This window comes from Crocodylus porosus, unplaced genomic scaffold (assembly GCF_001723895.1).
Source record: "Crocodylus porosus isolate Cpor-Errol unplaced genomic scaffold, CroPor_comp1, whole genome shotgun sequence".
Classification (NCBI taxonomy): domain Eukaryota; kingdom Metazoa; phylum Chordata; order Crocodylia; family Crocodylidae; genus Crocodylus; species Crocodylus porosus.
The window spans coordinates 12051252-12067053 of record NW_017728912.1 but is presented as its reverse complement, the minus strand read 5'-3'; the positions used below and the strand labels follow the sequence as shown (position 1 = coordinate 12067053).

At 42.4% G+C, this 15802-nt stretch overlaps 1 protein-coding gene across 1 annotated transcript; it reads left to right on the top strand.

Moving 5' to 3' along the window:
- The first annotated feature begins 4496 nt into the window (after nt 1-4496).
- Nucleotides 4497-10012, top strand: RPL7L1 (ribosomal protein L7 like 1). The gene is made up of 7 exons (XM_019534036.1): nt 4497-4592; nt 4827-4935; nt 7092-7255; nt 7447-7584; nt 7900-8009; nt 8205-8417; nt 8814-10012. The coding sequence occupies exons 1-6, from the start codon at nt 4558-4560 to the stop codon at nt 8411-8413; spliced, it is 765 nt and encodes a 254-aa protein (XP_019389581.1). The 5' UTR covers nt 4497-4557; the 3' UTR covers nt 8414-8417; nt 8814-10012.
- Nucleotides 10013-15802: the final 5790 nt, after the last annotated feature.

The following is a 15802-nucleotide window of genomic DNA, read 5'->3' as shown; positions in this document are numbered from 1 at the left end:
AAGGAAAAAAAAAAGTCCTTGGCAGTGTTTCTTTCTTATCGGGTGCAAGATGCAAGCTGTGCATTTCTAACAATACTCCATTTCTAACAATATTCCAGTTCTAACAATGATGTGGACATTGGTGTCAGAAGCGCACTGGCTAAGTTCACTGATAACACTAAACTTTGAGGCATGGTGTCCATGCCTGAGGACAGGCTAGTTATCCAGGCTGACTTGGATAAACTTAGTAAGTGGGTAGATACAAACCTGATGATGTTCAATACCAATAAATATAAGGTACTTCAACTTGGGAAAACCCCCCCGCAGCATGCATATAGGCTCAGCAGTGCTATGTCTGCTAGCACCACTTCTAAAAGAGACTTGGGGGTCATGACTGACCACAAGATGAACAGAAGCCACCAATATGATGTCGCAGCTGGTAAAGCAAACAAAACTCTGGCTTGCATCCATAGATGCTTCTCAAGTAAATCTCAGGATGTCATCCTCCCAGTGTACTCGGCCTTGGTGAGGCCGCAGCTGGAGTACTGCATCCAATTCTGGGCTCCACAATTCAAGAAGGATGTAGAGAAGCTTGAGAGAGTCCAGAGGAGAGCCATGCACATGATCAGAGGGCAAGAGAATAGGCCTTATGAAGAGAGGCTGAGAGCCATGGGACTCTTCAGCCTAGAAGAACGCAGGCTTGGGGGGACCTGGTGGCTGCTTATAAGTACATAAGGGGTGTACATCAGGATCTGGGAGAACCAGGGCCTGTTCACCAGAGGTCCCCAAGGAAAAATAAGGACCAACAGTCATAAACTCCTCCAAGACCATTTTAGGCTGGACATAAGGAAAAACTTCTTTACTGTCTGAGCCCCCAAGGCCTAAAATAGACTCCCTCCAGAGGTGGTGCAGGCACCTACTCTGGACCCATTCAAGAAATGTTTGGATGCTTATCTTGCTGGAAACCTTTGACCCTATCTGACTTCCTGCCCCTGGGGCAGGGGGCTGGACTTGATGAACCTCGAGGTCCCTTCCAGGCCTAATGTCTATGAAATCTATGAAATTGAAATCAAGCCTCTTCAGATTCACCTATCATCAGTCACAATGTGCTATAGAGCCAAAGTACAGATGATTTCAAAATATTTCACAAATGATGTCATAAAGCACTTACAAATAACTGCATCTCACTCATGCTGATAGTCCTACAGAATGTAATAGAGCAAATTAGAGTGGAAGAGGAGGATTCAAAATGATTTACACGTCTTAGTGGCATATTACAATGTATTTGGAAAAGTATTTTCTATTAATTGCAGACAATATCACTTCTATGGCCTTAGACCCCACTGTGGATCCCAAACCATTCTTCTACCGCATCAGATTATTTACACTATAGGGAATTGTACTTGTGTCTATGTATGAGAGTTTGAAGCAGTGATTTGGAGGGATTCCTTGGGTCAGTGACTGCCTGTAAACACAGGGGGACTGCAATCAATGCTCCAGGATGCCCCTTCTATTCCTATGAAGTATGGCTACTTTCTTGTTGTCTATTTGCATTTTTCTTTCATGGTGCAGTAAACACATAAATTAAGGAGAAAAGTATAAGACAGGAATAATAAATTGACCATAAATGCAAAATCCAAATTGACACAAGTTCCCATTAAAAAAATTAAGTTCTTAAAAGACTTTTTGTGAAATGTCACCATTAGCATTCTGTTCTTATAACTGCTGACAGCTGAGAGTCAGATTCTGTAACTCTTTCACTGGGTAGCATCACTCCATGAGCAGCCCTCTGAAATCAAATATTGCTGTTTGGCTTAATCTAAAGTCCAGTCTGGTAGCCCTTACTCTAATAATTAGTCCTAAAAACATTTATAGACATAGAGCCTTGAATCAAAAGCTAATCCTTTCCTCACTCAGAAAACATTGTTTCACGTTGCGTTGCTTTTCCATTAGAATTAAATATTTGTTTGTCTGTTGCCAGAGAAATTATAATTAGATTTTAAAAACAAATGTGTTTTAAGGGGGCACATGTTGCAATTAAAAGTTCCTGGATGTCAATTAGCAGTAACTAAATAAAAATATTCAGACATGCTGCAAGAAGACAAGTTTTCCTCTTTGCTGCCTGTAAAATGTCATCTTTAAGGTCTCTAAAATTATGGTGTAAAGACAATTAATTAATACTTAAAAAAATTAACTATCCTATGAATGAAATCTTTAAATTTGCAGAATGAGGTTAAAGGAGCTACAAAGGGCGTTAACATAGAGAGAAACTGCAAAAGTTTAAGAATAGAAATAGAATAGGCTTTAATTTACACCTATCAGAGTGAGACTTTTAGCTTGATTAAAAATCTGGAAAGAAATTAATGTTCATGTAACACATCTATACTTGTTAGAAAGAAAGAAGGTGCAAAAAAATCCTCACTCTGTTCTCCCAAAACAGCCAGTTCAAGGGTTACAGCCAGGATTATACTGAATAACTAAGTGATTAATTCACAGCAAGAAAACAACACTATACATTGTTGTTAATCCTTGTTGTATCATGTATACAGCTGTCTGAAAATGATAATGTAATAGATGTTTATAAACCAGCAAAAACCATTTGGAAATGCAGCTATTTATTTTTGGATTCTGAATGGCCCATTTCCCACAGAAACGGAGTAGTACTTTGGGTTTATATGAAGTTGCAGCCCCTCCTTTGGACAGTGTAGTTGCAATAGCACTAAAGCTGGCAGCAGGAGCCATGGGCAGGTGTTGTACTGTACCTGTAATGCTATATTTACTTAAAACTTGTTTGAAAATTATTGGATGTTGTGGCTGTGTAGAAAACTTGGAAAAAGGATCCACATATGAGCTACATCTCAGGAATCAGAGACACAGTTAACAACTTAATGCTCATGGATGAAGAAGGAAGGTCCAACTCACAAGTTTTGAGTGCTTGTGCTTGGTGGCAGTCAGTTTTTTTTAATTCCTATATCATGAGTCAGGGTGGTATTAAACTCTCCATCGCTCATCTTAACCAGTCACTGCAGGATTGGTTCACTGGAGGCCTGGTTCTGCTGGTTCACAGTATAAATTTGGAGTGTCTTGCTAAAATGTGGATACCTTAAATGTTTCTTTTGGATTTGTGTCATTTTCAATTATATACTTTTTGTCTCCCATGTCCATGGCAGGTGATCAGGAAACCAGGTGCTGCTGTAATTTAGACATTCTATAGTTCAGCTACAAACTCCCAAGACTTGACTCTACTTGAAACTTTTTAATGGAAAAAAAAGGAAAAAAAATCTTGTTACACACAGCTTTTATAAAGTGATTTGTAAGTTTTTAAAGTAGTAGTTGCTTATAAAGTTGCAATATATTTCAACTGACAAGAAAATTCAGGCTTTGGAAAGTACAGATTTTCCCTGTATTATGTAATTAATTAGCAGCCCTTTGCTTGGGCACCTTAAGCCTCTCCCACTCTAAAATGTGCTTTTCTTTGCCTGCGAACTGGTGAGAGCTTGTCATCAAATATAAAATACATTCCAAATTCCTCCTTGTGACCACCTGTGAAACTCCTCTTGAGCAGAAGAGGGGAGGATCTTAGCTAGGGTTTAAATTATACTCCAATGCCTGGGGGCAAGGCTGTCCCTGGGGGTGGGGGTGGAATCAGGGCCACTGCCCTGGGCCCAGTGCTTTGAGGGGGGCACTGCCATCAGTGCCTTACAGGCCCCCCGCTGTGGCCATCATGCACTGCTGCTGCCAAGCACTGCCACGAAGTGTTGCTGGCTCTGGCCACTCACCACTCCCTCCTACTGACCCCACACAGACTGATGTGCCAGAGGCCCTGCACGCCCCAAGGGACAGCTCTGCTTGCCGGGGTCTGCGGCCATAGCACCAGGAAGCCGGAAGGAGTTGCCACCACCTAAGCTGCTTAGAACGACTCAGGTAGGGCCGGTTGGGTGCTCTTGTCGCTTATGGGGGTGGCTTAGCCCCCCTGAATTTCAAACCCTGATCTTAGCTCACAAGAGGCCAAGGCGTGATCAAGCCACACGCGCACCTTCCCTTCATCCAGGGAGGCAACAGACACCCGAAAGACTTAACTAGCTCCTAGGTGGAAGCTTCCCAAGGAGACAGCCCCTCCTACCTCAGACGACTGGGACAAAAGGGATGGAGTCTAATCCACAAGGGGCTGCAGAAAAAGATGCAACCCCCCCCAGAATCTAGTCATCCAAAACCCAGCACATGCAAAAAGAGAGAAAACAACAACCTCGGGCCAATGGAGCTGATGTTGCCATCAAACAATAGCCCCGAGTCACTGCCCTTCGCTACCCCCCTCTTTCGCCTGGCCCAAGCTCTGGCTGCGACACGTGCTACAGTCAGAGCCTGCTATGTTGTGTCCGCAGCTGCTTGCTTCCAATAAAGCTTGAGCATTCAACAAAAAAAAAAAAAAAAAAAAAAAGCAGCGAGCGGAACTGCTACTACGCCACCGAGCAAAACCATAAAGACGACGGCTAGAAAACCGACCCGCTACCCAGCACGCATGCGCAATGAGCACTGCAGCTGCTCTGTTGCTGGAGCCTTGGTGGGCAAGGAGTCCGCATGCGCAGTAGCGGGAGCAGCATGGCGGAGGCAGAGTGAGTACAGCTGGGGGAGGAGGAGGATCCGCCTTCATCCGCGGGGCAGGCGAGGTCTGTGGGGCGCGACCGGGCGCCGGGAGGGTTGTGGAGTTGCTGCTGCCGCCCGTGGGGCCAGAAGGACCCCCCCGCCATGGGCTGGGCTGAATGGAGTGGGTACTGCGGGGCTCTGGGGCCTGCAGCTGCCTGGTAGCTGTGGCCTGACGGGTTGTTCTCTCTTTGCCTTGGCCTTAGACCCAAGCCGAAGATCCCGCGGGTGCCGGAGAACTTGCTGAAGAAGAGGAAGGCGTATCTGGCCATCAAGGCCACACAGGCCAAGCAGGCGCTGCTGGACAAGAGGAAGGTTAAGATCCAGCCACATGAAGCCTTGTCTGGGATGATCTAGCTGGGAAGGTCCTGCTTTGAGCAGGGGGCTGGACTTGATGACCTCCTGAGGTCCTTTGTAACCCAGTTTTTCTGTGATTCAAAGGTAGGGGCAGGCATGCCATGGGAGCACTGGCGTTGTCACCCTCTCCCCTGGTGTGAGTGGGCTCTGACAGCTGCTCTGTCCCCAGTGCTTGGCCAGAGGGAAAGCTCCCAAGGTGGACCGTACTCGGAAGCACTTGGCATGCAACCAGTTGCTCAGTGCCCTGGTTGTTGGGCAGGTGATGTGGAGACTTGTTGAAGGATGTTGCAGTGTAAAAGGGGCTTGCTGTCTTCTGTGATGCAGTAATGTGTGTGGGAGGAGCAGGGGATAAACAGCTAAGAGTCAGATTCTGTAACTCTTCTACTGGGGGAGCATCACTTCATGAACAGGCCTCTGAAATCAAATATTCAGCAGGGGTTGCACAAGCCTGGTTAGGCTGCTTCCAGTACTTGGGTGAGTAGCAGGGTTAGAGCTAGTTTAGGTATTGACGCATGGGACTGTATTGTCCTGCCCAGAGGAGCAGATATAGTTGACAGGCTGTATGGCAAAGGCTGTTTGCAGGCTTGATGGGGTGCTTGATGCTTTTTTTTTGCATGGCTTATGTGGTGCACAGGGGGGGAGTTACAGTGCTGCAGCCTGTCAACAGGATTAGGGCTAGATATCTGTTCTTAAGTACTTTAAGAGCTCTGTTGCTGTAGTATGTATGTGCCATAAGAACTTTTAAAAATCTTGCATGGGCATCCCAGAAGACGGGGCTGGGATGGACCTAGCATGGGCATATAATTTATCTTGGTGTCCCAAGGCAGGATCACCTATTTGTCTGACGTGCTCTTAAGTCCTCAATGATGGGGAGTGTACGAACTCCCTTAGGCAGTCTGTTCTAGTGCTTAATGATTAGGGGTCTACTCCATTTGTGATTTTGCAGAAACTGCCAAATCTGAGATTTGTCTGCAAAATCAACTTCCATTCAGCACCAAGGAGTGGAGCTGCACAATTTTTCCTCCTTCCAGGAATCTTTAATATCCTTAGTTTAGGCATTGGGATTAGAAAACATAAGTCATGTCTTGGGTTTTGAGTACATGTAACAAACATCTGAGGGAACTGAAGTGTTAGGAATTTCATAGATTTCATAGACATTAGAGCTGGAAGGGACCTTGAAGATCATCAAGTCCAGCCCTCTGCCCCAGGGGGAGGAAGTCCACTAAGGTCAAAGGATCTCAGCAAGATAAACATCCAAACTTTTCTTGAATGAGTCCAGAGTAGGTGCCTGCACCACCTCTGGAGGGAGTCTATTCCAGGCCTTGAGGGCTCGGACAGTAAAGAAGTTTTTCCTTATGTCCAGCCTAAAATAGTCTTGGAGGAGTTTATGACTGTTGGTCCTTGTTATCCCTCAGGGCACTCTGGTGAAGAGACGTTCCCCTAAATCCTGATGCACACCCCTTTTGTACTTATTGGCAGCCACCAGGTTTCCCCTAAGCCTGAACTTTTCCAGGCTGAAGAGTCCCATGGCTCTCAGCCTCTCCTCATAAGGCATATTCTCTTGCCGTCTAATAACAGAAAAAAAGAGCCTGGGCCCACACAGACACTTGGCCCAGCCCATAGCTGACAGGATTCTATAGGCGTGGGATTTCTCTGATGTGTATACTTGGTATGAGCTGGTAACAGTGTCCCGGGAAACCTTCATAAGACCCGGTTCTCAGTTCCCCAAAACGTTACCAGATTTAACCTGTTCATATTGAAATTCTCTATAAGTGCCTTGACCTGAATCTTTGTGGTAGACTTGAGACAAAAGGCTGAGGGAGATTTTGGCAAAATAATCTATGCCAAAAAATGCTGCTGCTTTTAGCACTTTCAGTGCAAAACACTCGCCCTGGTCAGAAATTTTTGTTGGTATAGGTTTCATGAATTTAAATAATATTGTCTGTTTCCAATTTGGCCTCGGTTCTAAATTTTTTCTGTCTCTTCTTTGCTAAAAGGCAGTGAGGAGAGAGAGGTTAGAGTTTCTTGACTTTTAGCTGCAAATGTCTTTTCCCCGATGCTATGGATTTGCAAGCAGGGTTTGTGAATTGTGATCTTTTTCTTTCTGCCCTTAGAATCAGAAGGGGAAACAGATCCAATTCAAACGTCTTGAAACATTTGTTAGAGATTCACGGCGCAAACACCGAGATGATGTCCGTCTCAGGCGTATGGAACAGAGGCCTGGGCAAATGGTTCTGCCCCAGGGACACAAGCTGGCCTTTGTTGTACGGATTGCAGAGTAAGGAATTCTTTTTATGCATTTTTTGTGCTTATTATCTCTACTTGCCATCTAAATCTCTTGATTTTCCATTTGCACTGTGGAGAAAAGCTGAGGCTGGAGGTAACTGAGAGAGGTGACTGCAGGAAACAGTATCTCTCTCTTCCTGTGTGGGAAAAGTACTGTCACTGATTATGGTTTTTCTAATACAGGATTAAAGGAGTGAGTTTGAGAGTACGAAGAGTCATAGAAATGCTACGGTTGAGGAAGATTTTCAGTGGTACGTTTGTTAAGCTGTGCTCATCCTCACTGAAGATGCTGCGGATTGTAGAGCCATATGTGGCATGGGGGTAAGTACTCCTCTGACTTTCATAATAGTCAGTCATAAACTTCTGTAAATATTAATATTTAGTGTCTTTCTAATGTAATTTTCTTTCTGGTATAGCGATATAATAAAATCATACTATAGCATGATGCTATGTTATAGGACCATGGCTCTTCCAATGTAATCCTCAACTTTGGCATTTAGATAATTATAATGCATGTTATAATTCCTTTTTTGCATGCTGGACTGCACAGTTCCCCTCAACCTCTGGAATAGTAGCGCGGTAGGGAAGATCCACTTTGCTCTTTGCTAGTGTTAAACCACAAATGTTTTGGCACAGGTATCCTAATCTGAAATCTATACGAGAACTCATCCTGAAACGAGGTCAAGCAAAGATCAACAAGAAGAAAGTTCCTTTAACAGACAACACTGTAATAGAGGAGCACTTAGGTGAGGAAGAAGACAGAGGCAGTGAACTCAGCAAAGAGGGGGATTGTAAAGTCTGTGGGTTTGCAACATGACGGGGGGGCAGTAACTAGAAGGTAGCAAAAGATTTCTGTGTTTGGGAATACGGAGGTGGTCATGTGAGGCACAGAAAGATTTTACATGTTTCTCCTTCTTAATGGGTACATATTTGTTCTGCAGGAAAGTTTGGCCTTATATGCTTGGAAGATCTCATTCATGAAATCTACTCAGCTGGTCAGCATTTTCGAGAAGTTAATAACTTTCTGTGGCCATTTTATCTTTCGGTGGCTCGCCATGCCGCACGTAACAGAGTGGGTTTCCTAAAGGAGATAGGCTCAACAGGTTGCCGAGGCGAAGGAATTAATGAACTTATACGTCACCTGAACTAACTGGGTGAGGAGTTGCCACTTCCCTCTTACAAAACCCAGGTGGAACATCATTTTACTCTCTCAGATTTCTTTAAAATATTCTTGTGGGGCCTTATTAGTGGGTGGGGATTTCTTTGTGTTTAGCCCTTCACCATGCAGAAATGACCATCAAAGCAGGAGGAACTGTGAAAGGCTTATAGGGAAATGCTAGCAGCCTGTCAAGTGTGCAAATACTTGTATTGCGAGCAGAGCATTTGGGGATCTCCTAGGCATTGTGTAAATAAGATGTGATAAACGGATATTCTTAGGCCCTCTACAGTATTTTCCTTTTTAGCAATCAGTAGTCCAGTTGAACATACATTTGGAGGCTATATGTTGTCTTAAAAGACAGCTAAAAAAGCTCTCTCTTTCTGCTTTCTAGGATTTATCTGAAGGTGTTTTGATGGCTCTTTTCTTCCCTATGTACATCTCTTCTTGGTCCTGGAACTACTCTACATAATATTACAATTCTTTTCTGGAAAATGCACCGAGGATGGAGATGAACTCAATACTGAGCCTTCTACCAGGAAAAAGTGAAATTTGCTGTCAAATGCAAAAAAGGAGTGACTTGCCATTGCTGGAAGCAGTGCTTTCTTCAATCTCATTACTAAAACAAACACTTTTACTGTTCGTTTTATATCAGCTGCCTTCTGTGGGATCCATTGTCTTTGGAATGCCCTTGCATGAGTTTATATTCTTGTTACATATAAATGATTGGTGGCTTGCATCTGAGTATCTTGTGATACAACCTTCCCAAACAGAATCAGTTTCTCTGGTGATGCTGTACTTGCTGTAGATGTACGCTTCACTCCTTGGTATCCCAGTTGCTTGCTAAGACTTGTATGTGTCCTGGTACGCAGTGAAGGCTGAGAAGCATAATGTTTCTCAGACTGCTGCCGTGCAAGCCCCCAGGATAAAACAGTCTTCGTAGACAGTTCTTGAATTTTTGAAATACCTAGATCATATTGAAGTGGAATCTCTGCTAATGGACGATGGGATGGCTTTCAGATTCTGCCAAATTCGGACTTCAAAGGACTTAAGTTCTTTCCTTTTAGGAAAATAAAGTTGACTACCAGTTTAGTATTAATATAGAGAGAACATATGGACTGTCTCATTCAAATTTCAAATAAATATATTTTTAAATCAAACTCTAGATTATTGAAGGAATGTCTATACACAGCAAATTATTAATTTAGAAAGGCAGATTTCTGCAGTGCAACTGAGCAGCTGCTCATGTTAAACTAGGGAGTTTGATTTCCCTTAACCTAGATAGTAATGGCATAGAAAATAGAATAGTTCACTGACTACTGTGTAAAATTAAAGTGGGGTTACATTTGTTGGAGGGGATTATCTTTGCTGACTATTGTAGACATTGCTACGTTAACTATGGAATTCAAAGGAAGCTCTGAGTCTGGCTTGCTAGTCTTGCCTAGTATTAATAGAAGGAGGTGAAAAGTCCTGCTGTATTTCTGTAAAAATGTTTTTTTCTCATGTAACTTCAGCATTAACTGTTGCATGGATAATTTTTGCCATGAGTTGAAACCAGAGTTTAGGTTTTAGTGAATCTGGATTTGAGATGCTCTCTCTTCCTTTTGATTGCAAATTTGTTAATGGGTTCTCCCCTCAATGCCCCTCCCTGTACCTTGTGTGTTAGAAGTAGACTTTATCCTGATCATTTTGAACAGACACATTGCTCAAAAGTCTGAGTTCAGATTTTAAGTTCTTACAAGCTCTTGGGGGAAAGATGGACTAGTTCATACTGAAGTAAGGAGGAATGCATGTATGCCTCTTGTGGTCTTGAGCAAGCCATTCCCCCTCCCCCCTCTGTGTGTGTGTGTGTGTGTGTGTGTGTGTGTGTGTCCATCCTATATACACGATATATCTATATGTATATAGATATAATCTTAAAACTAGCTGAAGTAGGCATTAACCATAATATATTGAGCTTACAGAACATACTGAAGTATTCTAAAGATCCCTCTTAGATTTGTTTAAACTTTTACCGAGCAGGAAGAAAAATATTTGTAAATATCTACAGACAAGGACAAAGTTGGAGATGAGAAAACAATGATATAGAAAAAATAAACAGGGTAATTCAGAGAACAGACAAGTTGGGAAAATACTGTGGAATGGCCATAGCATGAAAGCGCTACATACATACATACATACATACATACATACATACATATATAGGATACAAGTCCAAAGGCTATTGGAGATGTACTATATTTGTACTCGTACTGGGGACTCCTACCAAGTATGCAAATGTTACTTGTGTTTTGATTTACCCCCCTGGCCCTCCTCTTCCCCTCATAATCCTTATACCAGGACATTTCACACATTTTAAGAAACCGTCTTTTCTTGTTGCTTGTTACTGTTTGCTTTTTTTCACCCATCATGTTAACCACTCAAAACCTTTTTCGTTGTTGAATAGTGACATTAGAAAACCTAATGGAGATGTATTAATCAATAGGTTTATAGCCTTAACTCTTGTAAGGCCTAAACTACATAGAGAAATTACATCAGTTTAATTTTAGATTGGCTTTTAAACAAAGACAAAGCCTTGAGCTCATAGTCTTTCACATTTTAAGACTAGTTTATTCGGTTATACCTTCATCTTGTTTGTTTGGAATTGGCTGAAGTTTAATTCAAGTTAAGTATCCCCAGCTGTCTTGAACTGACTTACTGGTTTAAAATTACATCCCATAGTGAAATTATGCACTTTTGTAGACAAGCCCTGGAGTTTTCTGGTGGGTGGTTTTGTTTTTTTTTCCCCCATTTGCTGCTTCTATACAAGAACTGAGACTGGGAAGGAAAAATTATTTTCATTTGCTTGTTATGCAAGCAGGGTGCTGGGCTTAAGATCTCAGTCTTTTCCTTCTTCCCTTCTCACATCACAGTAGTTGAGGGTTTGACTAATGTAAGACCTAACGTAAAATTCAGACACAAAATTGAGCAAATGCACAACAGTTTTTGTAACTACCTTGCTATTATCACCTGACTCCCAGTTATTTTTCCTGCTTGGTGCAGGGGGCTGGACCCAATGATCTTCCAAGGTCCCTTCTGGCCTTATAATCTATGAATGTTAGGATTTGAACCTGGACTGTAAAAGGCTAGGATAAAAATATTAATATTGAGTAGTGCTTTTTCCTCCAGTAAGTAACTGGTTTTAATTACAGTGAGAATGCTAGGGCTAACACTAAACTGTAGTCTGATTTCTATGCAGTTAACAAAAGCCTCTAAATTAACATTCAGACTTCATTCTATTTTGGTCCTGTACCTTGTTGGTACACAGGGAGAGAAGACTTGCAAAATGTCTCATCGTTTATCTTTCAGAAGTCCCTAGATGTCAGCATGCAAGGGTTCTTTTAGTACAAATTTAAAGGTCTCTTAGAAGTATCCCATTTGATTTAGCATTTTGTCTTATCAGACATGGTTGAAGCTTATGCAAAAAAACCCCAACAAAACAAAAACACCTGATTCAACCACTTCTCAGTATGTAGTCAAAAACTTAAAGGAACTCAGAATTGCGCTTTAGTGCTAACAAGGATGATCAACGAGAAACTTCCATATAGGAGATAAGTTTTAAATGCTGATGACTTTACTGGATTCAAAAGAGAATTGGACAGATTCATGCAGGATATGTTCAGCTTTTGGTATTAAGCAGGGCTACTATGTCCAACTTAGAACTTCCTAGGTTTTCTGATCGTCAGTTTAAGGAAAGTAGATGGATTAGGCTGGATAGACCTTGCATGTTCTCTTACCTTTAGTATCTACTCTGCCAGTATGAAATGTGGGATACTGGGCAAGATGGACCTGTAGTCTGACCCAGTGTGATGCATCTTATGTTCTTACTGTATCTGTCATCCCAGTGTAGACAATCTACTTAAGCAGTTTTGCTGTCCTGGCCAATCTGAACCATTGCAAGAGCAGCCTTAGTTTAAATTTAAAAATTTTAATGGATATCATTGGAAGGTCTGAGCCATGGTTTGGGAATCAGTGATACAGATCATATATCTTATTTCATGCTATGGCCATTCCACAGTATTTTCCCAACTTGTCTGTTCTCTGAATTACCCTGTTTATTTTTTCTATATCATTGTCTTCTCATCTCCAACTTTGTCCTTGTCTGTAGATATTTACAAACATTTTTCTTCCTGCTCAGTAAAAGTTCAAACAAATCTAAGAGGAATCTTTAGAATACTTCAGTATCTTCTGTAAGCTCAATATATTATGGTTAATGCCTACTTTAGCTAGTTTTAATTAATATATGGTATTAATGTTAAAACCAGCCATTATTAATTTCGTTAAGGTTTTTATCACCTCACCAAGATTTTGTTTGCCTTTTGGCAAAATGCTGATATAATAAACTTGAGAATCTCCTATCGTCTAAAGAAAAGGGATGCCTTGGTAAGAGCAAGCTTTTGTCCACACTAAATTGCCTCTACCACTTGAGTACAATCGTTGGTGGTTATTCTCTCTGCATCAGAAAGAAACTGCCACAGATATTTGACAAAAATAGACAAAAAATGCTTGGGAACTAGAACTTTTGTTCTAAGCTTTGAAGGGCAGTAATTTTCTGGAACAGCCACTTGTACCTTGTTCAAGCTCATATTTCTTCGATGCCTGTTTTCTTGCTGTAATCCATTCTTCAGGTCATGCCCGATGCAGTCTATTCAGATTTCCTTGTTTTCTTTTCCCTTCTGATGCATCCCCAAAACTCATGTAAGAATGGATAAATTGGGACAATTCAACACTCATTCCATCTTGTTGGAATTGGACTGAGCTACTGACAGTCAGGCCAATAGGTGTACAATTAAGTGAATGTTCTAAAATACTATAAAAATAGAGTGTATTAGATAGCAATATTACAACACTGATTAATAATTGTACTTACACTGTTAGTTAGAAACATTTGATCAGAATACTTACAACTGGGCTAACAGGAAATTCTGAATGTCTCAAGCTGGCTGGCTTCAGCAGATCAGGTCCTACTAGTAAATAATCCTTCTTTTCTCCATCTTAGCCTAGATTTCTTATTACATAGTCTCCTTTTGAGTTCTAACAACTAATTTCATCTAGCTTGGAACTACCACTAATTTTATCAATCCCAATATGCAAAACCACATGGGTTTCATGTCCATTCTTGGACCCACCCTTTTCTTCTACATTACTTTATTTATGGTTTATCGTACTCTATCCTAACAACATTCGCATCTTTACTGTCTGTCTCCTCTTAAACCACAGATTCCTGCGATACTCATGTTCATATCCAATATAATATCCAGTCACCTACTACAGGGGTGTGACAGGCTGGATTGGGTTCCACCAGCACAGGGCTGCACACTCTCCATACTAGCCTCTGCCATGTGCAGCATGTGCTGGCCCTGTTTTTGGGCTTGCAGTCCAGGTGGTGCATGGACTGGAACTGTTGCTGTGGGTACTAGATGTGGCCTAAAGGGCTGGCATGGGATGTGTACTGTATGTTGTACTCTACTGGTCTAGCCCTGAGTGCTGATTCTAGGACTGGTCTGAACTGGACAATGCCAGAACTAGGGCATGGCCCCCCCCCCCCCCAGTAGGGCACAACATGTAGCTTGCGTCAGTCCTGTGTGCTGCCTACAGCACATGCTCTAGAATAGCTAAGCATGCTGCAGGTGCACAGAGCTGGTCCAGCTACATGCACTGCTTATGTGATGGGGCAATGTAGGATGTGTACAGTTCCCTGTTGGACTGGTCCTGTGCACTGGCTCCAGTATGGCCCAATACAAACCAGCCCCAGAACCAGCACTCAGGACTGATCTGGCAGTGACACACAGTGCCAATTCCAGCCCTGCACCAGGTAGTCTGTGACCCACAGGCCATACGTTTCAATGTCGTAAATCTATATAATTACAGTACAATTAATAATTCCTACATCTCTGTATTTGACTGAGGAATCTTTATCTTCCATGATCCCTGGGCTCAAACTGGGAGCACAAGGGGAAGAGATTCCTTACCTCCCGCTTCATTGCCCACAACCAAGATCCACAATTACAGGAGTCCTGCTGAACCACTCTAACCCCAGGCAGGAAAATGCTCAGTTATCCTGCGGAAATGTAGGTGTAGTCTAAGCCTCTGAATGTGCTTCGGGAGGATGACCCACACTCAATATACATACAGTCTTCAGGTATTTTAGCTGCTGGGCTAGCACATCTGTAAATATGCTAACTGAATTTTGATAAGCATATAGCTCAGTTAAATATGGACATTTTCACAGAAACATTTCAGTTCACAAGAAGGCCACTTCTCAGCTACAAATTGAGTACTACTGAAGCACAGCCTTTTTTTTTTTAACGCTTTTTTTTTTCTTACATGGCAAACCACCTCTCTTGGACACTGCTGAACAATGTTGGCAGACACACGACCTGGAAAATTTCAGCCTTAGCAGTTAAGGTTTGGCACAATTATAAGCAACTGAGCAGAAAATCTTGCAATGGGCAGTGTCAAACTTTATATGGGGAGCTGGCAACTCTAGTATACATTTTAAGGCACTTGAGAATAAAAGGATTTTACAAGCTAACAAGCCCAATTAAGAATGGTTATGCAAGTTTGCCATTGCAAATTGCTGCCTGCTGTCATTTATATTACTCTTATTTCATCTTCTGGACTGCATATTGTTTTTATTGGAAAGTTTTAGTATTAAAGTTTGGAAGAAAGCTTTGCCATTTAAAAGTTCAGATGCTTCAATAAATAGCTTCATTGCCAAATGGTTGAGCATGAAATAGGCAGAAGAGTCCTCGATCAGGAGAACACTGAGTATTTCAATGAAGTTTTATTTGATCAGACTTGAGTATTAGTACTCTGTATGTGAGGTATGTTGGAGGGTTAAGATACACCGCTAAAGGCTACACACGTGCCATTAGTTAACTTAATTGGACAGCCCTGCACCATACAATCTGGAGCGGCCCATGGGTTCTACCCTGCCACTGGTGTCCCTCATTGCATTTTGCCAGCACCTCCCATCCTATGGGTCCCCCCTGCCATGCCATGTCCCCCCCGCCACCCAGTGCACCGTATTAGTGCTCCTACACCATGCAAGATCTCCAGATCTCCAACCCCCACAAAAAAGGGCTTCCTCAGTCCGAGGCCTTGCTGTCCCAACCCAAGGGGCGGGCGCAGGCAGTGGAGGATGGCAGTAGCAGCACCTAGGAATTCTGGACAGGCAGTATATATCAGGTATATATATTTCTGATGCTTTTAGATGTGCAAATGTTCAAGGAGATGACACATAAAGTCACACTGATAATTTAGGTTAGGGATCTGAAGACTTTCATAGATTTCATAGACATTAGGGCTGGAAGGGACCACGGAAGATCATTGAATCCAGCC